General features: G+C 41.2%; 1 protein-coding gene and 1 long non-coding RNA gene across 2 annotated transcripts in view; both read right to left on the bottom strand.

Annotated features, from left to right (window-relative positions):
• The window catches only part of nampt2 (nicotinamide phosphoribosyltransferase 2), a 42663-nt gene extending 35119 nt beyond the window's left edge, over window positions 1-7544 (bottom strand). The window contains exon 1 of the mRNA XM_030420777.1: window positions 7229-7544. Within this exon, the coding sequence (XP_030276637.1) occupies window positions 7229-7531 (303 nt within the window). The 5' untranslated portion in view covers window positions 7532-7544. The remainder of the gene's footprint in view (window positions 1-7228) is intronic.
• A 3238-nt stretch (window positions 7545-10782) lies between these two features.
• LOC115583677 (uncharacterized) lies at window positions 10783-14062 on the bottom strand. The gene is made up of 3 exons (XR_003984405.1): window positions 13859-14062; window positions 11039-11113; window positions 10783-10918 (listed from the first exon to the last, which is right to left on the bottom strand). It is a non-coding gene; the product is annotated as an uncharacterized LOC115583677 (long non-coding RNA).
• Window positions 14063-24033: the final 9971 nt, after the last annotated feature.

The following is a 24033-nucleotide window of genomic DNA, read 5'->3' as shown; positions in this document are numbered from 1 at the left end:
TTGAACGGTAAAATTCGGTAGTCGCACACGTGCTACTAATTGCATTTCACAATTCGCACTGAACTATTTTTTACTAGCATTTGCGACGAGGTGCTAGCACTGTCGAGCCCTGCATGTGGGAGACTCTGAAGTCAACTGGAAGATGGTTCCGATGAGACCAAAATGGAGCTTTTTGGCCATCCGACTAGACGCTATGTTAAAGGGATACTCCAGTGTAAGTTTAATCCATGGTCTAACACACCGTGAAACTGTGTTAGACTCCCTCTCGAGAGATCAAGTTTTATCAACCTCAGAAACGACCGCACGACAACAATACACTGCAGTTATTTGATCCAACTATAAACCGCCACCAAAAAGCCACAAATAATGCTCAGAACAGCACCAAACTTCAGCAACAGTACAAATAGGGTCTCAGCACATAGTCCGGGACATTAAAACTCCACTAGCTTAGCTGGATTTCTACTGAAAAGCTGACAAAATTTACCACTCTTCTGCAGCAGCTTCCTGTTGACGGGAAGTCCCGAAGAGTCGATTACCGAGTGCAGTAGAGTTCCGCGGCTCATGGATGAAAATGTATGATTATGACTCCATGGAAAAGCAATCAAAGTTCATATGTGTCTTACCTGCCAGTTTATAACAGTTATTATCAAGAGCGGACAGGGAAAAGAACGGAATTGAGCATTTCTAACCGCACTCGGTAATCGTCGCGTCGGGACTTCCCCGACCCGGAAGCTGATGGGGGAGAGTTGAAATCTGTTTTTAGCTTCACAATAGAAATCCAGCAAAGCTAGCAGAGGTTAGATGCCCCGGACTATGTGCTGAGACCCTTTTTGTACTGTTGCTGAAGTTTGGTGCTGTTCTGAGCATTTTTTGTGGCTTTTATAGTTGGATCCATTTACTGCAGTGTATTGTTGTCGTGCGGTCGTTTCTGAGGATTTCTAAGCTACGTGAGCTAGCGCTCTGCAAACTTTATAAGGGGGTAGGGGGTCCTACTCGGTGTCACGGTGTGTTAGAACATGGATTAAACTTAGACTGGAATATCCCTTTAAGCAGACGTCAAACACTGCACGCCACCACAAACACACACTCCCCACCTAGAAGTATGTGGTGGCAGTATCATGCTGTGGAGAGGTTCTCAGCAGCAGGCCCTGGAAAGCTTCTAAAGGTAGAGGGTAAAATGAATGCAACAAAATATAGGGAAAACCTGGAGGACAACCTGATTCATTCTGCAAGAGAACTATGATTTGGTATTTATTTTCAAGCAAGACAATGACCCGAAGCATACAGTAAAAACTACGCAGAAAAGATTTAAAGACAACAAAGTGAATGTACTGGAGTGGCCAAGTCCAAGCCTGGATTAGGGGTTGGTCACCAAAGCCCCAAGTTGGCTGCCCACCTTTCCTTAGAGATGGGTTAAATGCACGTTTTCATTACATTGAACACTGTATTATTTTATGTCATAAAACCTGAACACATAACATTAACAATTAAAACTGTACACATAAAAGATTGCAGAATTCCACCGGGTGTGTCTGGGGGCATAATCATTATGCTTTTTCTGAATGACCTCATGTCTAGTTTGATATTTCTGTACCACAGTGATGTTGGGTTTTCAATCAAGTGAGTCCCCTGAACTCACAGGTAGTCATTTAAGTGGGTTCCAGGGAATTTCAGTGGGTCCACCCAAAAATGTGTGAGTTCTGACAAATTGCAATGTTAAACTCCTTTTTGATGTTATATGATTATAATTGTGCTTACATTCATGTTAAAATTATATAAGAAAATTAAATTAATAAAAAATGAAATCCCAATTTTGAAAACAAAACACTTGCATATCTATGCCTGCCCCCCTAGCCAAATTGCAATTTTTATAATATTTAAAATGATTGTGCAGCCCCACTTGAAAAATAACAAAAACATATGCTGAATCAGACTGCAAAGGCCAAATACTTCAGTGAATAAGATCATTTCTGACAGCAAAAACTGCCCTCTTGGCTGGTTAAAACATGATAAACTGTCCATTTGGGTGGCAAAAGGGCGTCTTTAAGTGCCCTCCTCATTGGCAAAACACTCTAAACTGCCCTCTTAGGTGAAAATAAAACACTTAATTGCTCTCTTGGGTGGTTCAAACAAGTTTAAGCGCACTCCTGGTTGGCAAAACATGATAACCTGCCCTCTAGTCTTGGGTGGTATAAACGCGTGCTTAAGTGCCCTCGTGGTTGGTAAAACACAAATGCTCTTTTGGGTGGAAAAACACACTAAACTGCTGCAATTGGATGGAGAATATTGATTCCAATTAAGGCATGCAAGCTTTTCCAGAGTCATTTTATGGTCTCAACAAGTTAAGCCCTGTTTATGTTCAATACACTTTGTATGGCCATTAGCCCATATTTTCTGTTTTTTTTTAAATTAATTAATTAATTTATTTTTTGCAAACGGCCGATGGGCTAATAAACTTTCTAGATTTTATTTCCAATTTCGGCTAGGTCAGTTAGATTCATTGTATTTAGTAAATGATGGAATAAATTGATAGCAGCTAGATAGATGGTAACTTAAGTTTTAAGAACACATTCCCGTTGTTAAAATAAGTCCATTCCATCCATTTAAGTATTCAGTTTTAGACACATTCTCTCTCAAATGGTCACATGTCAGTGGGGACTTAATACTGACTGAGGTGCAACCCGGCATCCTACTGCTGTGTGAGGTAGGTAGCTAATATAGCAAGCTGTCTATTAAGTTACCAATTTTGCATTACTAAATACTAGTGTATGTAGCCTGGAAGTGCTATTATTAGGTAGAGATGCCTATCACATGTTTAAGTCTAGGCTGAGAAGCTAGCCTAGCTAAGTCTTGCAGGAATAGCTTTTTAAAGCTAGCCAGTAAAATTAAAAGTGGGGTTAGCATTGCAAATCAGGGTTTCCGCCAGGTTTAAGTTGACCCCCCGCCAGGCTAAGCATTTGGGATTTTTTAATAATAATAATAATAATAATAATAATAATAATTCATTTAATTTGTATAGCGCTTTTCAAGGACCCAAAGTCGCTTACAAAGATATAGCAGACACTTGTAATACACAGACACACATGTAGTAGACACAGATAATACACCAAGTAGCAAACAAGGATAACAAAAGACAAAGCATGACAGGGAGACAAAAGCAGTGGTGGGCATGGAGTAGATAATGCTGATACAGACAAACAGACAGAAACAGGTACAACAATAGTTAAGAGGTGCGGGGATGGATTGAAGAGCAGTGGGGGGGCTGATGAGTGAGGAGAGTGGAAGGAGGGGGGGATCGGGGGGAGAGGTCAGGAATGAATGTAGTTATGAGTAGGGGAGATTCTATTTTAATTTTTAAAAATGCTTTTCTTTAAAATGCCTTTTTAAGTGCACAGCTCAGTTGGAAACATATACAGTGGCTTGCAAAAGTATTCACCCCCCTTGAACTTGTCCACATTTTGTCACGTAACAACCACAAACGTAGTTGTATTTTAATGGGATTTCATGTGATAGACCAACACAAAGTGGTGCATAATTGTGAAGTGGAAGGAAAATGATAGGCTACAAGGTTTTCAAACATTTTTAAAAATAGAAAACTGAAAAGTGTGGTGTGCAAAAGTATTCACCCCCTTTACCCTGATACACTTAAATAAAATCCAGTGCAACCAATTGCCTTCAGAAGTCCCCTAATTAGTAAATGGAGTCCACCTGTGTGTAATTTAAACTCAGTGTAATACATCTGTGAAGGCCTCAGAGGTTTGCTAGAGAACATTGTTGAACAAACAGCATCATGAAGCCCAAGGAACACACCGGACAGGTCAGGGATAAAGTTGTGGAGAAGTTTAAAGCATGGTTGGGATATGAAAAAATATCCCAAGCTTTGAACATCTCACAGAGCACTGTTCAGTCCATGGGATGGGAAGATGGATGGAGCCAAATACAGGACAATCTTGGAAGAAAACCTGTTAGAGTCTGCAAAAGACTTGAGACTGGGGCAGAGGTTCACCTTCCAGCAGGACAACGAGCCTAAACATACAGCCAGAGCTACAATGGAATGGTTTAGATCAAAGAATATTCATGTGTTAGAATGGCCCAGTCAAAGTCCAGACCTAAATCCAAGTGAGAATCCTTGGCAAGACTTGAAAATTGCTGTTCATAGACACTCTCCATCCAATCAGACTAAACTTGAGCTATTTTGCAAGAAGGAATGGGCAAATATTTCAGTCTCTATATGTGCATCGCTGGTAGAGACTTACCCCAAAAGACTTCTAGCTGTCATTGCAGGGAAAGGTGGTTCTATAAAGTATTGACTCAGGGGGGTGAATACTTTTGCACACCACACTTTTCTGTTTTTTATTTTTAAAAATGTTTAAAAACCATGTATCATTTTCCTTCCACTTCACAATTATGCACAACTTTGTGTTGGTCTATCACATAAAACCCCATTAAAATACATTTACATTTGTGTTTGTCACATGACAAAATGTGGAAAAGTTCAAGGGGGGTGAATACTTTTGCAAGCCACTGTATGTCCATGCTTCATCATAGTTTGTTTCTTTTGAGGTGTCAAATAAACATTTTAAATATTTTAAATCACAGAGCCCTATTGGGTGAAGAAAACACACTAAACTCCAGAAGACTATTAAGACAGAAATACTATGAAACATTACTGTTGCAATGACTTTTATGTTGGGCCCCTTTTTGATCTATATTGAGCCAGAACTATATCTCACAGAACCCGTTTGGATTATCTGGTGCTAATATGGTGTTAAAATGCACTAGAATATAGGAAATGGCATCTACTTAATTGAAAATGTTCTGGGGGAGGACCCCCAGACCCCCTAGGGTTTTATTTCCTTCATACATCCATGTCTCTGTGTTCTTCACAGTCCAATGTTGAATCTACACAGTTCTTGTGGATGCTGATACTTTTATTTATGTATTTAATAATTTATAAATTATTGAATACACACCATAATTTATAAAGGTCTATTTTATAGCGATTACAGTGCATTTAGAAGTGTGTGAATGTCCCACACTTTGAAGCATAATATTTTGATATTGCACCTTAAATTAGACAACTGATAAATTGATTGTATTTCTATGTTAAAATTTTCTATCAAAGAAAAGATAGAAAATAAATCTCTCTGTGTGCTGTAAAGTGGTTTGAAAAAATGACATTGCAATCGGCTAAAATCAGTATCGGCAGGTCAAACTCCATGAAAAACCGGAAATTGGAATCAGCCCAAAAAATGGAAATCGGTGCATCCCTAATTATAAACACAGTATCACATTATTAAATCAACATCATTACACACAGATGGAAGGTTGTTAATATAGATACTGAAAAGCAGATTAAGCATTAACCGTGTCAAAAGCCTTGCGCAAATCAAAAAACAAACAAAAAATAAATAAATAAAAACTGCTCCTACCACTCCTCCCTAATCTAGGTTTGTTTTAGTTACTTCAAGGAAGTAGCAGCTGCTGTTTTAGTTGAATATTTTTTCCTAAAGCCAAACTGCATAGGATGTAAAACAGCCCTGGGAGGTGAGCAATTACTTGTTCTGCTATGCTTTGTAGCAACAGCTAGGCTATCATTTTGAACACCGCATTTCCATTTACTTTAAGCTGTATGCTATCATATTTGGGCCTTTCCTTTCCAGTTAGTTTGTCAATGCTTTTCCTTAGTCTTTTACTGTTCCCTTTGGCATCACTAATAATTTCAAGGAATAAATCTGCTTATTACCTGCTTACAGTGTCTTGTACAGTGTCTCGTATCTGTGACATAAAAGTAAACATCAAAGCTACACTTGGTAAAACTGAACTAAAGTAGGTTCAAATGATGATAACATGGGAGACAATTTTGGGGTTTGTTATTGTTAAGACAGGGTTTCAGTTGATACAATTTTTATTTTTTTAAATCACATTTGAGCTGCACTGCAAACCCAGTAACCCCAGTGGACATTCAGATGAGCTCACCACTGTACCAAATCAGTTTCTATTATGTGATTGTGATGACAGACACATTGGAGGAATCCTCTTGGCTGTGCTGCTGCTTTGGACTTGTTTTCAGGGGTCGTTGGAGCTAATAAAAAGGCTGGTTGGCGCTTGCAGACCTTTGCCATTTGGCTGCAGTGCAATCCTTTGAATGACATCTAACAGTGACATCTGACATTTAACTCTACTGAGCTGAGCATATGCTGCTGTGTATACCAACATGGCCAAAGCAGGGTACTGACTCACAACTGGATCTAAGTTGCACATTGACTGAAATGAAACTGAAAGCTAAAATGCCAATGAAAGGTTGGACTTTGAACAAGCAAGGTGTGTGTTATTGGAATGAATCACCATGACTTTCAGAACTATGTCTCGATTCAGCAAACTGCAGTCTGTGTCTAAGTGCACGTATACAGTCCCTGTTTTTATACATTTGTGGATGGGGAACACGACCAAATGTAAGCGTGGCTCCTTTTCCCACGCACATTGATCAATGTGTGTGGGAAAAGGAGCCAAGACATCCCAGGGTCAAATCTTATCCTGGGACTAAGGACAGCCCCTGGGCTTACAATGTAGTGTGCAAAGCCTTAGAAAGAAAAACACTTTGTAATGGCAGAATGTACTGACACCATCTAGTCACAGCACATTCCCAATTCACTTCTGGGGAACCATGCCAGGCTGAGCCCCTGAGCATGCACCTGGTACATCTGGCCGTGTCTGTAGCACCAAGCATTCAAAACTATAACAGTTACTGTGCTGGCAGCTGGCACCAAGTCCTTTGTCAGTTTTGAGTATTGCTAATGACTTCTTCAATAAAAACGTTTATGTGAATTCGATTATACTTAGTAATTTGAATTGTAAAGAATAGTTTCGGTTCGCTGATAATGAAACTTAGGCTTCACATGGGCGTCTTTAAAAATGTCTACGTTACAGATAGCCATGCCTTGCCAAGTCACATCTTCTTAGAAAAGATTTAATTTCCGTAATATCCCAGCTTGGGATCAATAAAGTATATCTATCAATCTATTTCAGGGATTGAACTTTGATTAAATGCCTGTGGCTGAGTCTCCATGTAACCCCTGTTCTTAGTTTTAATAAACTATACGATGCACTAACAACAACAGTTGACACACAATATAACATACTTAATGTATAGAAATGTAATCGGATAAAAGCCGTAAATAGAACAGAAACCGAAACAGGCGAAAATAACGAGTAGCATTACACTCACCTTGTAGGAATCCGTCGCAAGCAAGAAATTAAAATCCTGTGCTGCCATTGTCGTTGTAGATGAATGAATTAACGCAAATGTCACTTCAGTCGACGTCTCCTCGTAGCAACGTAACAACAGAGTGACCCAAAACCCGACCAGGTAGCAGAAAGACTGAGTCCTGGACGTTGAATTTTCGTCGTTGTAGCCGTAGTCGTATTTCTCCAGTGAACTGACATCCAAACGTTCGAGCTGTGGGAGTAATGACGAGCGGACACTGTGGAGGTTGGGGGCTGTTGTAAAGGGGCGGGTCTCAGTACGCATGGCCACGCAGACGTCCTCTCACAGCCTTTCTGACATGCTACGTCATGCTGCATTCAGGTACATACAGGAACTCTCCGGTAATTTCGACTGTACGCTCGACATAAACACTATATTGCCAAAAATATTCACTCACCTGCCTTGACTCACATATGAATTTAAGTGATATCCCGTTCTTAATCCATAGGGTTTAATATGACGTTGGTCCACTCTTTGCAGCTATAACAGCTTCAATTCTTCTGGGAAGGCTTTCCACAAGGTTTAGGAGTGTGTTTATGGGTATTTTTGACCATTCTTCTAGAAGGACATTTGTGAGGTCAAACGCTGATGTTGGACAGGAAGGCCTGGCTCTCAGTCTGCGCTCTAATTCATATTATGGACCTTACTTTGTGCACTGGTGCAGAGTCATGTTGGAACAGGAAGGGGCCATCCCCAAACTGTTCCCACAAAGTTCGAAACATGGAATTGTCCAACGTCTCTTGGTATGCTGAAGCATTCAGAGTTCCTTTCACTGGAACTAAGGAGCCAAGCCCAGCTCCTGAGAAACAACCCCACACCAGAATCCCCTTCGACCAAACTTTACTCTCGGCACAATACAGTCAGACAAGTACTGTTCTCCTGGCAACCGCCAAACCCAGACCCTTCCATCAGATTGCCAGATGGAGAAGCGCGATTCGTCACTCCAGAGAACACATCTCCACTGCTCTAGAGTCCAGTGGAGGCTTGCTTTACACCACTGCATCCAACGCTTTGCATTGCACTTTCATGTATGGCTTGGATGCAGCTGCTCGGCCACAGAAACCCATTCCATGAAGCTGTTCTTGAGCTAATCTGAAGGCCACATGAAGTTTGGAAGTCTGTAGCGATTGACTGCAGAAAGTTGGCGACCTCTGCGCACTATGCGCCTCAGCATCCGCTGACCCTGCTCCGTCATTTTACGTTGCCTACCCAGTTGCCTATGACTTCGTGGCTGAGTTGCTGTCGTTCCCAATCGTTTCCACTTTGTTATAAAACCACTGACCGTGGCGTTGACTGTGGAATATTTAGGAGTGAGGAAATTTCACGACCGAACTTGTTGTGACCCATTCTTTCACAAATGTTTGTAGAAACAGTCTGCATGCCTAGGTGCTTGCTTTATACACCTTTGGCCATGGAAGTGATTGGAACACGCTACAAGCAGGGTTACTAGTTTAACTACATTTCTCAGTAGCGTGGTGTAGGGTTGGGCGATATATCGAATATACTCGATGTATCGCAGCTTGTTCTCTGCGGGATGTAGAAAATGACATCGTGAATATATTCGAGTATACATTGTCACGCAGTTGCTTTTAGTCGCGGGCACTGAACTACAGGTTTTTCTCACTCTCTCTCTTCTCTCCCCACAGAGAGATGAAACAAACGTACCTAGTTACGTACATCACATTCTGTCATGCGTGCCCGTCATACGCCCGGCAGCATGTAGCAGCAGAGATCTCAGGTAGTGGCAGCAGCAGGTGCTATGAAAAATGGAGGGAGAATTAATTCCCAAGAAAAACAATGCAGGATCCATCGTCTGGCGGTGGTTTGGGTACAAGAGGGAGGACGTAAAGTATGCATGGATTAAAGTTCTCCGTCGCTACGACGGATTTCCGTCATTCAAACTTCACAGAGGAGACTTATGAGATCGATGTAGATGGGAGGAGAACAAGTGTTGGCTGATATTATTGACAGATTGTCACACTCTACAGCCAATGGTATCGTTAACAGCGTGTGCGCGCCTGACCAATGACAGTGTAGTGACCCACACAAGGCGGGATCTAAACATGGAGCGGCGCTAAAGTTTAGCTGCTTAGCTAGCAAGTAGTCGTCGCGCTGCTACGTTATCAATTTGTTTTTGAGTTTAGGCAACACGTGAGAACTCGTCTAACATGGAGAGTCTCCTGTTGTGTGCTACATGTGTGAAATAACAACTATAGTCTGGACTTTGTCTGCAGCGTATCTGTGTAAACGGCTTCATTCAGCGTCTCTCCCTCCCCTCTGGCACCGTGCGTTACCATGGTTACAGGAACGCCTTGAAACTTTATAATAATCAATAACAAGTTTTTGGTTAGTTTGATTTTTACAAAATCATGAATGTAGCCTGATTGTAGCTCAATGCTGAAATCTTGTATTATAACATATAGAACAAATGTAAAGCCTCAGAGCAGATTATTAACAGTATGTTAGTGATGACAGAAAGGTGATAACTCGCCATCAGACTGACAAGGCTGCAAAAGTTGCTGTTTGTATGATGTATTTTTATGTTAAGCGTCAAGAGGTTCACTTTAAACATTATTATTATTAATAATAATAATAATAATAATTAATGATAATGATGATGAGAAGAAGAAGTAGAAAAAAAGCGTACTAATAATGTTCCCTAGATTGTTGATTATTTGAAAGAGTAAATCTTGAGAGAAGCTTGGCAAAAAAAAGGCACAGTTTGATTTCATAGATTGAAAATTACATTGAAAAGACAAAAAACATTTAAAGTGTGAATAGAACAGCTGTTCAGATCATCCTCCTGTAAAACACTGTTGGTCAAATACGTAAACGTGATGTCTGCATTAGAGAACATGGTGTGTGGTGAGGCTGTAACTCCAAATCATAAATTGGGAATATGACTTGGCTACAGCTCGAAAAAACATTTCAGTCAAAAGATTTTTTTTTGCTTTAATCCATGAAATCAGCATATATTAATGCAGTATGAACAATGTTTTTATGTAGACACGCAGAATCATCATACTGGCATGATTGTATACATCAAAGTGTTAATTCAAGGCTAAGGGAAAATATCGAGATATATATCGTGTATTGTGACATGGCCTAAAAATATCGGGATATTAGTAAAAGGCCATATTGCCCAGCCCTAGCGTGGTGGTAGCGTCGCTGTTGCTGACCAAGTAGCCCGGTGGCGTCCACACAAGATACATCATTCCAAACATCTCTGAAGCTCAGCGCAGTAGAGCTTTCTGCTGCGGTCTGAAATAATAGGATCAGTCAGTGACGACACCGCCATACACAGCCGTGTATGTGGAGCCGACAGAAGCACTTCCGTATGATGGTGACATCACGGACTAATCCTTGCCCACAACGTCTCTGCTGCAGGGGAATACAGACAGGCAGTGGCGCTGCGAGAGTCTGCTGGGGCCCTAGGCAAAAATAAAAACCCGGGGCCCTTCAACCAGCATTCATCACCATTATTTTATAAATAATCTGACATCAAAACATTTTTATGAAATCTCAACATTTTATTTCACTAGAATTTTCAAAATATACATATAAATAACAATGTTGGTGTGTCTTCCTCCGGCTCATGATAGGCAGGCGGTGGGGTGGCTGCTATCCCACTGGAGGTGGATGTTGACGGAACTGATATGACAAAAAAACCCCAACAAAAAACAAAAAAGCAGGGTAGATATTGTGATAAAGAATCTTTAGAGGGCATGGCATAAAGAAAGGTTAACAATTAAAGTGGAGTTCTGTACTTACAGTTTTCATTATCAGCATTTGGAGGAGGCTCTTCATCCTTCTCTTTTGCTCCCGTCAAAAACTTAAATAATGATCCTGAGGAGAGATAACAAAGTGATATAGTATATGATCCTTGTTATAGGAGCATTTTAATAAAGTCAATTAAAAATGATTTCATATTATAGAATTAGTTATAGTTTTAGTATAGTATTCATAGCTAGGGTTGCAATGGTGTGAGATGTTCACAGTACAATAAGGTTAACCCTCTCAGAAAGAAATCACGGTATATGGTATTATACAATTTTTATTATCATTATTATTGAGGAGCATATCTCTGCAGACCCGGAGGCTGCAGAGATATACTATTGTTATTATCAGTTACAATTAGGGCTGGGCGATATATCGATATAAAACTTACATCGATATATTTTTTAAATGTGATATGGAATTAGACCATATCGCATACATCGATATAGTTCAAATTTGCGCTGTGATCCTTGCTCCAGGCAAGCCGCTGACCCGGAGCTCTCTGCACTGCTCCCCCCGCCCCTCCTCCGTCATGCACAGAGAGGGGAGGGGCTGGAACAGACACTCCGGTACTCCTCAACTTTGGTGGCCGCCGTTGCCCCGCACTTTTGCCTTGATACCCCGTGAAAAAAAATCATCGCACGGCCACCGGACAGCGTAGCGAGCTTGCCTTGAATTACAGCCACCTGAGTGCACAGTAGTCACTCACAGTAACTTCAGTGAGTCCGCGGTTCGCGCAGGTGGATTCTCATCATCACGATGATCTCACGTGAAAGCCTCTCAAACAGCAGCAGTGTCTCAAAACAGATGAACGAAACTTACAGCACAGCGAGCGCGCGCAGCCGGTTTGACATGATACGTAACTGACTTATGTGGTAGGATTTAGTCCGGTAAGTTGGAAATATATTCACAGATTCGAACTTCCCTGTCAATAACTCATAAGTGAAACCTTGTTAAAACACAACTGACGGCTCTTTCCTACCGTAGTAAGGTAGACAACGAGCTACAACCGGATGTTAATCAAAACGAGCGTCTAGACATTAATCTGGTCTGCATGATCAGCCGTCTGTGAGACGAGGGCGCAGGGACCGTCTACAAAGTGCAGCACTGAAAAGAAGAAACTCCAAAAAATATTCAATAACTTCACTATTATTCAGAGTGTAGTGCCACCAAAATCACTCCACACATCAGTGGTCTCCTGCTGGTTATTCTACAATTTTTTTGTTTGGAAAAAATGTGCTTTGCCATCATTTTGAGGAATTTCTATTTGGGAGAAATATTCAATAACACTAATATTCAGTGTAGTGTCACAAAACTCACCTCACCCTAACCCTACTTAAAAAAACTGTTTTGTAATGTAACATTAACTTGATATTGGTATTTTAAAAAATGTTTAAATACATAATCCATGTCTTATTATAAATTAGGATGTTATGGTATCAGTCTGAAAGGTAAATCAACACATTTTATTCAGTGGCCTTGGTGCCCCTGACAAAAAACAAAGTGAAGGCCAAATGGACTTGCCCCTAAAATGACGAAATTCCCACCCACATGTCATATTTGGCTTTGACTTTGACTGAACATTTGCTCTCACTTTGCATAAAAATATCGGGATATACCGTATTGACTCGAATATAGGACAAGGTTTTTTTGGATGAAAATTATGTGGAAAAAGTGGGATCGTCTTATAATCGGGGTCTAACCGTTGACGCATGCTGATAGTTGTTTGGGTCGCTACACGACCACAACAGCAGAGGGCGCCAGCTTATTGTAGAGAGGTCACTGACACTGTGGCTGGGTTATCTGTCAATCACAGCGGAGAAGAAGTGACAGGAGATGAAAAATGGAGAGACGCGGTGATTTTACGGAGCAAAGTGGAGGCAAGTTAACAGACATCTGAGGAGGAGCTATGATGCTAATTTTAAGATAATGGAGATCAGTGCAGCAGAGGCGCCAAACAACTGTCAGCCAGCCAAGATATATGGAGTTATGGAGTGTAACGTCCGAAGATGGCGGGTCCAAAAAGATCGTCTGAAAACGCTAACAGTAAGAGAAAAGCTTATCGTGGTCCTCTAAGTGGCCGCTTCCAAGAGACTGACAGGAGGGTATGTGAGTTTGTTATTGAGAAACGAATTTTGGTTATCAGAGTCTTCAGTTTTCTGAAGTTTTGAAAAGAGGGGTCGTCTTATAATCAGGGTCGTCCTATATTCGGGTCAATACGGTATATCGTAGATCGATATTCAGCCTAAATATATCAGGATATGACTATTAGTCCATATCGCCCAGCCCTAGTTACAATGACCCTTTAAGGAATGAAAACATAAGGGTTTTTTTCGTTAAACACACAAAATATGTCCTGATAGAAAACTTGAAACCATTTTTCTCTGTCTGGTTACATTTTTAATTTGATAAAACTAATACGGTAGAATTCAATACCGTAGATAAGCAAATGTATGTGCGGTACAAGTTTACATTTCTGCTTGCTACCTAGCTTAGCTAGGTTTAGCTAGCAAGTGACTCAGAAAGTTCGTTAGCTAACTAGCATTAACTGACGTGTTGGAACAGCCTGACAAAGTCGAGCTTGGTAATGGCCGCTGGCGCTAGTCATTCACTGTCCGCCGTCGGACATGGACGCGGTCACGGCCAGCGGACAGTCGGCTGGCCGTGACCGCGTCCATGTCCGCTAACGTTAGCTAGGTAGTAAACGAATAAACGCCATTAACATTTAGTCTAACGCTACTTTGGCTGAAGTTACCAGCATTCAGTTATTTAACGTTACTGACACTTAATCGTCATTATCTGCTCCACACTTACCACTGTCTTGCTTTCTTTTTTCTTCTTTTTTCTTCTTTCTCCTTGTTTCTCTTTCTAGGAGGAGATAACTCCTCTTCATCTTTCTTCGTGGACGCCAACTTCGATTACTGACGTTAATGTCAACGTACGCGTGTCATCCAAATTAAACCAAGTACTAACGGCTGCGGCCGGCTGCAATACTAAACTCTGCGGCTGGAGGCGGGGCTTGACCGGCTGGACGGTCAAGCCCCGCCCATGACACGCACGTCACGCGACCGGCTGGACGGTCAAGCCCCGCCCATGACACGCACGTCACACGCCCAAGCTCTGCCTAGAGTGCACTACGTCATCGTGGTTAGTTCAGGGACAGTCGGGATTTCGGAAACTCGGTAGAAACAGCGCCTGGATGGAGGATTTTTCCCTACTGCTGTACATTTACCAAATGACTATTTGACTGAAGATTGATCTAAAATCTTAATAAAACTTTAGTGAAACAAAAACTGTCTTTGCAATGTCTTTTGCAGCGACATATTGTGTTTTTGCTATTAATAAATAGGTTTGTCATTGTTTATGTCATTGACGGAAACCCGTGAGGAAGAAAATACACATTTGAGGTGCCGCCTGGAGGGAGCCATTTGGCCTCCAGACCAAAATGGTGATTCATGTCTGTCTCCGGCACCCTGCAGATACACATTTGCATTACACCAGTTGGTCTAAGGACTCCTGGACCCACCCTGATCACTATGTTAAATGTCTGCCCCATGACACCCACCCTTTGCATACCTTTTGTTTACCTTTTGTTTGAACCTGCCTTTCCCTGTTCTTTGTTCTTACTGTATAAAATGCTACTGTTTTATTTGCTCTGGGTCCACTCACCGGCTCAGACCCGCTCTGTGCCTGTCGGTTCACCAGTTTACCGGTATTCTTTGAATAAACACATCACCACAGCAAACTGCTCAACAGGACTTGAATGATTTTCTTCAACAATTTGGTGCCGTGGCCCGGATGGCAACAAACCTTCTACAGATACTCCTTCTTCCAGACCAAGGACATGCCAGTGACCTGAGAACCAAATTGCAGAGGTAAAAGGTCCTTTTGAAAACCGAATTACAGTTACTGTGCATTGTTCGAGGTCTGTCGAGGAGGGAGTCCTAAAGAAGGGTGACGCCATCCAACATTAAAGTAAGTTTGCTGTGTGTTTTGTGGAAATTCTTTTTGGTGTTGTATGGTTTCGAAACCGATGTTATTGGGAAGCTAGGTTTTAGATGTATAGGAATGCTTGTTTTCATAGCTTTTGATCAGTTGTGGAATTGCTTGTGTTTTCCTAGTCTTATGAAGATTCGCTCTCATAAAGGTTAAGCATCTAGGGGTTAGCGTCTTACTTAACATCCACATGGTGATAAAGAGCGCTGATTTGGGGAACGAGGTGAGTGTTTCCCCGCTGAGAAAATAGGCCTGATTTGGGGAACGAGGTGAGTGTTTCCCCGCTGAGAAAATAGGCCTGATTTTGGGAACGAGGTGAGTGTTTCCCCGCTGAGAAAATAGGCCTGATTTGGGAACGAGGTGAGTGTTTCCCCGCTGAGAACATAGGCCTATGTAGGAAGGTCCTGTGATTTTGTTGGTTTGAAAGATCCTGTGATTCTGTCGTTTTAGATAGAAAAGACCAGGTCTAAACATTGTTTTGTTTTGTCTGTTATGTTGCAAACGATCAGGTCTAGATTCCTGGGATTCTATTTGCTCTGATAGAAAATCAGTGTCGAAAACCCCTGTGATTCTGTGTTTCTGATGGAAAATCAGTGTCGAAAACCCCTGTGATTCTGTGTTTCTGATGGAAAATCAGTGTCGAAAACCCCTGTGATTCTGTGTTTCTGATGGAAAATCAGTGTCGAAAACCCCTGTGATTCTGTTGTAACGGAAAAGATCAGTGTCGAAAATTCCTGTGATTCTGTCGGTCTCATAGAAAAGACCAGTGTCGAATTTCTGTGATTCTGTTGGTCTAATAGAAAACATCAGTGTTGAAATTCTTGTGGTGTTGCGATTCTGTTTTGATTTAAAGATCCTGAGATGATGTCGTTTGAGATAGAAAAGACCAGGTCTGAACTTTGTTTTTTTTTTGTCTGTTATGTTGCAAACAATCAGGTCTGAATTCCTGTGATTCTATTTGCTCTGATAGGAAATCAGTGTCGAAAACCCCTGTGATTCTGTGTTTCTGATGGAAAATCAGTGTCGAAACCCCTGTAATTCTGTTCTAACAGAAAAGATCAGTGTCGAAAATTCCTGTGCTTCTATTGGTCTCATAGAAAAGACCAGTGTCGAATTTCTGTGATTCTGTTGGTCTGATAGAAAAGATCAGTGTTGAAATTCCTGTGGTTTTGTTTTTGTTTTGCTTAACGCTAGTTTTTGTTTGTTGTTTGTTTGTCATTTGTGGCAACATTGGAATAAATTGAGTCAAGTTAGATTATAAGATTTTATAAGAAATTTAATGTAGAAATTGAGAGAAATTGTGCCTGTGCAGAACCTAAAATAGTTTCTCTTACAGATCAAAATAAAATAGCTAATAGCTCAAGAAGAAGAAGAAGAAAAAAAAAAAAAAACACAACGCAGATTAAGATCAAGCCGGACAATCAAATGTCCTGTAGAAACACTAACACAAAAATACGATCAGAATAGACAGCCTTTATCCTGTAAGAGAGATAAAAGAATCCAGTGTTCAGAACACTGGTGATGACTGGGTCGTTGAATACCCAAGACCTGAGATAAATAATGAAGTAGAATAACAAGGGAGGGTTCTAACAAGGAAACATTTGAAAACCAAAGAAAACAAACCCAACAAAATTAGCTCGACATCTTACAATGGAAAAAGATGTCATCTACAAACCTTGGAGTCGAAGGGAGCTAAAAGCAATAGTCAGACGTTTTCCCAAAGATGTAATGACAAATAAACAAAAATGGTTAGAAGAATGGAATTTGGTGTGCATGATCTACAGTCCTCATATGCCCGCTATGATGCAATTGTTAAAACTGACTATGCCATCTGATTTGAAAGACAAAGTGCTCAATGCTTGTGAAATCCCCCACGATCCCACAGAGTTCGCCAGAATGACACCAGAGGAAGCTAAGACATGTTACAGTGTCATAGCTTTAGCAGTTAAACAGGAGGTTATGCAACAAATTGACTTTACTCCTCTTACAAAGATTAGACAAGAAAAAGATGACAGTCCTTGGGAGCTGTATGTGAAAATGATGACAGCGGCAAAGGACTATTGTGGTCTGTCACGAAGTCAAATTGTCAGTTTTTCAAATAATTACATGCAACATTTGTTTGTGAACAGTCTTCAACCAAAGATTAGGACGAAGGTACAATTGACAGTCGGATGGTCAAGAAAACCATTGACTGAATTGGTAGAAATAGCACAACACCACTGGGATTGGGATAACACAGAACAAAGAATATGTAAAATGCATGATATGCTAATGGTTTCTGAAGTGTCTCACTATACAGGCGGAACATCCAGAGGAGAACGCAGTGGCAGAGGAAGCATCCAAAAAGAGAGGGGGTGCCAAAGATACTTGCCCACACACCATGAGCAAAGCCATAGGTCACCTTTTTCTAGCCAAGAGAAGTGCTTCCTATGTGGTGAGCCAGGTCATTGGGTAAGAAACTGCCCAATCAAAGCAGCCCAGCGTACGGCACCTCCATCAAATTCTAACCATGAGAATTGCTTCTTATGTGGTGAACCAGGTCATTGGGTAAGAAACTGCCCAAACAAAACAGCCCCACATACCCTGCCAAGGCACCTCCATCAAGTAACCAAAATAGAAGACCCACCACTAATTAAATAAAAAAATGACTAATTTATGATACATGTGAATTAACATAATTCTTGATAGACACCGGAGCTTTTCTTTTCTCCAGTTTAACCAACTATATCTTCACATTTTAAAGTATCTAAAGACAATAGTTAGAGCTGTGGGGGTTGGAAGTATTACTAATTGTCTACCTGTATTTAAGACTACTCCAGTATCTATACATCCTTTCACTGGAGGCATGTCCAGTTTCACGACTATCCACTCCTTTCTGCTGTCAGATACCACACCCGTGAATCTGTTAGGACAAGATTTGTTATGCAAACTAAATAGTACCATCTATTTCAGACCTGACGATATCTTTATAGGGACTAATGAACATAACAAAACAACTGTGTTAGCTGCCCTGATAGATCAAATTTAACGCCTAGGTGAAGAGAAAGGGGAAGTCCATGAAAGAGTTGTGTCTAGTGTGCCCCGTCAGTGTGGGCCTCTTCCTCTAATGACATTGGTTTGATTGAAACAGCTGAACAAGTACACGTGTTGCTAAAACATAATTGCCAAGGATCTCGCAGTATCTCCTCTCTCAAGGAAAGAGTGAGGGCACTCGTCCCCAGAATTCTATCTCTGTTAAACCAAGCGATAACAATGTCATGTAACAGTCTGTGTAATACTCCCATTCTTCCTGAAAAAAAAATAAAAATAAATAATAATAATAAATATAGATTGGTTCAAGATCTACAAGCTATTAATGAAGCAGCACTCCCCCATTTTCCTTTAGTTCCAAATCCTACAACCATATTATCCTCAATATCAACCAATTTGACTCATTATACGATACTTGACTTGTGTAGTGCATTTTCCTCTGTCCTACATAGTCAGAGTCTGAAGTTTGCATTCAGCCTCTCCCTCTGCCGCTGCATGTGAGACTGACACAGTTGTCTTTCTCAAGGCTTTAGGAGTGAAGGGTCACTAAAGAAAGCTAAATTGTGTCAGAGATACTTGGGACACACAATATCAGGTTCTACAAGAGTCCTTACTCCGTCCAGGATAAAAGCAATGGTGGAAATGCCAAAATCCACAAATGTGTTACAGATGAAGACATTTTAGGAATGACAGGTTATTGTAGATTATGGATAATTGACTTTGCGTATAGAGAATATGGAGTGCCGTGCACAGGGTATGCAATTTGTGATAAGTTTTCAATGATTGATAGTGCCGCCCTGCCACCCTCAAGTTCCGCCCAAGTAGCTGAGTTGTTCCACTGATGAGAGCCTTTCATCTAGCAAAAGGTAAAATTATTGCCATTAACACAGACTCCAAACATGCCTTTGGAGGTTTACATGATTTCCTTCATCTATTTGCTGTTGTTAATTGTGAAGCTCACTCTAAATCCAGGGACCCTGGTTCAAGAGGCAATGCTCTGGCTGACCATGCAGCCAAAGTGGTTAAAAAACAAAACAAAAAAAACCTCGATATTCCTGTCCTGATGTGATTCTTCAACAGGAATCTGCTGATGTGAGGGAACATGAATTGTGATTTTCCCCTGGTTGTAAAAATGTAAATAATATGAGGGTCCACAACGACGGCCGCATTGTGGAACCAACTCCTGTGTACCTTGAGGATGTGATTAAGATGTTAATAATGTTGTATGTATAGAGATGTTCTCCAACCAGCCCGAAGCCTGGGCCTGCAAGAAGGTTGATTCTGGATGTGACAATATTCTTGTGTGTATAGCTAGTTGTCCAACCGGGCTGAAGCCTGGGCCTATAAGAAGGCAGATTTTGTTTCTTTAGCTAAATGCTTGCCAAGCAACTCAGGATGAAGATGATGGACCTCCATGCTCTGGATGAGTCTATTCGAACTTTGTGCTCTACATTAACCTCTGCTGTTCAGCTAATCCACAGACAATTAAAAGCTGTCCAGCCCCTTCCTAGAGAGCAACAACCACGAGACTGGATCTGCATCAGAGTTCCTGCAAAAATGCCCTGAAACCCTGCTGATCAAAACCACAACATGTCCTGCTTACCACCAACACAGCACCAAAGTGTGAGGATAGTACCACTTGGATCCACATATCCCACTGTAAGACGACATCTCCACCATGTGGAAGACATCACCAGGGTCCCTCTACATCCAGTGGGCCATCTCCCTCATCGCCTATGGAGCCAAAAAGTATTGGCCGCACCCCTGGGAAGGATCTTCCCCCCTGAAGGACAACGCTGGCACCGGAGGCCCAGAAGAAGATGTAAGCTGGCTTCCAAAAGAGCAGAGATGCAACGCTGGCACCGGAGGCCCAGAAGAAGATGTAAGCTGGCTTCCAAAAGAGTAGAGACACAACGCTGGCACTCAAGGCCCAGAAGAAACTGTGGAACACCTACCAGTACATCCACAGAACGCAGAGAGCAACAAACACCACAAACAGGACCTTTCCAGGTACCAAAAAGGAAAGACTCTAGATATGGACCACAGTCATCAAACACATTTACTTCAATTCCACCAAGGAGCACTATACAGTTCCCAATCTGTCCAGTGATGAATCATTGCTTCATACCTATATGTGGTCTGGGTCATGTGATACCAGCTATGAGAGTCCTTACTGTGCCACCGGAGATTCACATGGTGAAAAGAGACCTATATACACATGCACAAACCCCATGGACAAGAGTTTTTGGTGCTCTCATTCCAAGTTATGGGGCCACGGCATCTTTGGACCAAATAAGGGACCTCTCCCATGCTGTAGAAGATCTTGCAAACTCCACTGCAAAAGACAGGTCCATGCTCTCACAAGAAATGACTGCAGTAAGAATGATGATGTTACAAATCGAGCTGCGCTGGACTACTTATTGGCCTCTCAAGGAGGAACCTGCGCTGTAATTTGAACTGAATGTTGAATGTTGCTGAATGGATGTTTTACCTGACCACAATGCCACATTACAAGAAATAACGAGCCATTTGCATAACATTGCCAATACATTTTCATAACCTGCTACGCTTGGTTTATTTGACTGGATTTGTCTTTTGGTTATTCAGTTTTTTGAATGTGTTTTGTTTGGATTTAGAACTTTCAAAGTTATATTTTTTCCGATCACTTGTCTCAAATCTATTTGCAAGTTACCTGTCACGCAAACGACTACTAATAGCATGCATTCACTGTAACCCAACCACAACCATGAGATATAAAAAAATCCAGACTTTTTGTTTAGCCTTGAAATTGACTGTGAAAGACTTTGTGATTTAAAAAAAAAAAAAAAAAAAAAAAAAAAAGGGTGAATTGAGGAAGAAAATACACATTTGAGGTGCCGCCTGGAGGGAGCCATTTGACCTCCAGACCAAAATGGTGATTCATGTCTGTCTCCGGCACCCTGCAGATACACATTTGCATTACACCAGTTGGTCTAAGGACTTCTGGACCCACCCTGATCACTATGTTAAATGTCTGCCCCATGACACCCACCCTTTGCATACCTTTTGTTTACCTTTTGTTTGAACCTGCCTTTCCCTGTTCTTTGTTCTTACTGTATAAAATGCTACTGTTTTATTTGCTCTGGGTCCACTCACCGGCTCAGACCCGCTCTGTGCCTGTCGGTTCACCAGTTTACCGGTATTCTTTGAATAAACACATCACCACAGCAAACTGCTCAACAGGACTTGAATGATTTTCTTCAACACCCGAGAACAGCAAAATGCAGAGAAGTGAGTGATTATTTTATAGGCTACATAAATTATCATGTAGGCATCATCAATCAGCAGACTGTACAGCAATCAAAGAAAGCATTATGTAATTTTCCTATCTTCCAATGATGTAGGTCTGCATCAGTCTAAAAAACATACCTTGGAAAACTGTTTTTAACCACTTCTCACCTATACAGTGTCATGTCCAGTATTGATGTGTCATAGCCTTTGTTACTGTATGTGCCCGTTTGTGTGGAGTGTATTTTGGGACTTGTTCAGCTAATCAAGGGCAGTGGTTCTCAGCTGACTGGTTAAGTAAATAAAAAAGTGCTACCCTTTTCATGGAATATCATGATGATAGATGATTGAAAAAACGCCAGTGAATAATGCAAATCATTACCAAAGGAATGTTTCTATTATTTCGCAACAATGAACAGACACTTCAGATCAAACTATGAAATCTGTTAGCAGTAGGTCAGGCAAAAAGAAAATATATATATATATATATATATATATATATATTCACACACACACATCAGCATTCAAGCAGACCAAGCTATTTCCCTGTTTAAAAAAAAAAAAAAAAAAGTACAATTATTATCTATCCTGCAGTGAAGAAAGAGGAGATGTCCACCACTGCCTTTTTTTCTTGATCCATAAAGATGTTATGAAGAGGATGATCCTGGTGGTTGTTCTGAATGGCCTCCCACATCTTCAGTGTACATCTCTCCACCACCAAGTAGTTTACCCTGCTGCCTTGCATGCTTGTGTCTGATGCCACCTCGCCAGCAGAATGGAAAAAAAAAACGACAATCTTGCCACCACAGACTGATAAATCATCTGCAGCATATACTACAGATAAATTGAATCAAGGACTCAAGAAAATTGTTTTCATTTATTAACCTTTCTCTTGTGTTCCACATATAGCGTCTTTTGCACACATGCCCATAACTTTCACACATCCCCCAGCATTACATATGGATAGATATTTACAGGTTTTTAATAAATTAGCATCTGCAATGACTATTGAAAAACATTTGGCCTCTACCTGTTTAAAACATCACGTTTCATGCCGAGAAATCAGCAGTTTGTCGTAAAGCAGCAACGGAAGAATGTATTTTGTGTGAAGACCGCTCTACGGACTACAAATCGGGTGTCCCACAAAAAATACGTCACCAACTGACATGGGAAAGGGCGGCATTTGGTGTGTGACGTCACCTACGCGACTTGTAGTCTTTCTGGTTACGGATTCTTCTAAATTTTATTTTACAATAGTTTTACAACAAACTGCTGATTTCTCGGCGTGAAACATGATGTTTTAAACAGGTAGAGGTCATATTTTTTTCTCATGGCACAATTCAATCGGATCATGAAATAAAACTTTGATTCCCGTTCACTTACATGGAGCCTTTTTCCGAGTTAAGGTCCCATAGTGACCGTTACTTCCTGCCTCCGCTTAGGCTAAAATGCTAACGCTACTGTCGCGTAGGATATCTCTCTCTCTTCACTCACAGACATCACTTTCCAACAGAATTTGTCCTTTCTCCAGTTTCGCCGGGGTGGACTAACTTTGGGGGTGATTCCGTGAGGGCAGGGCTTGACCGTCCAGCCGGCGGCGGGCGGCGGGAGGCGGGGCTGGACCGCCTCCCGCCGCAGACGTTGGTATTGCAGCCGGCCGCAGCCGTTACCCACTCAATTAAACGGGGGTGACGTGGGGCTCCTTTAGGTGGGTTTCCTACTGACATGTCATTGTAAATCGTGTTTTGGGAATGGATTGGGGGCCCCAGTCGACAACCATAGACTGTATTATTTATCATTGTATATATATTGTTGTGGAGTACAGCTTGTCAGACTTCGGGGCCCCATAAATTACGGCCTGAGCCCGGGGCGGCTACAACGTGAGACATTGTTGTGGGGTACAGTTTGTCAGACCTCGGGGGCCCCCTATCGGCCGGGGGCCCCAAGCAGTTGCCTGCCTTGCCTGTTCACAAGCTGCGCCTCTGCAGACAGGTGAGCTTGAGTGAGTTACGTTACTTAATGGAAAGATGGCAGAGGGTGAGGAGGACGGAGACGAGTTGATCCCGAGGGAGTCGCTGTGGCCTTACCTCGAGAAATACACGAGTTTTAATGAAAAAGGCAAACTTAAATAATAAACAAATACAGTAAACTTTACACATAGGAGATAAGAGGTGGGAAAATGATGCAACAGAGAAACATTTGAAAAATTCACATTACTCTGAATGTAATTTTACTCTTAATTATTACTCTTTTGTAATTTTTAACCAGCAGAGGTATAACAAAAATGCAATTTCTACAAAACCAAAGTATGGTGGTTAGTCAAAATGATTAGCTAAAAATGTATGGAGATATAGCCACTAGTACAGAGTGGGCCTAATAAAAATACCACTTTTGAAACTGCCAGTTATGTGGGATACTGGTTGATGGATAGAGTACTTTATTAATCCCAAAGGGAAATTAAAGTGTTACAGCCACTTGACATAAATCAAAATACAAAAACAATGAGGTGGTAGGTAAAAGAAACAAATACAATTAAAGGCTGAACTATATACAATAACTAAATAGACTAACTCAAATATAGAATATAAATATATTAAAGATATTGCTATGGTAGTAGGGTGCATGATTGTCCATGGATGTTACAATTAAGTGTGCATTGATAGTTGAATAGTACAATATACAAAATTGTGGAATTT

Source organism: Sparus aurata, chromosome 6 (genome assembly GCF_900880675.1).
Source record: "Sparus aurata chromosome 6, fSpaAur1.1, whole genome shotgun sequence".
Classification (NCBI taxonomy): Eukaryota; Metazoa; Chordata; class Actinopteri; order Spariformes; family Sparidae; genus Sparus; species Sparus aurata.
This window is presented reverse-complemented; position numbering and strand designations above follow the sequence as displayed.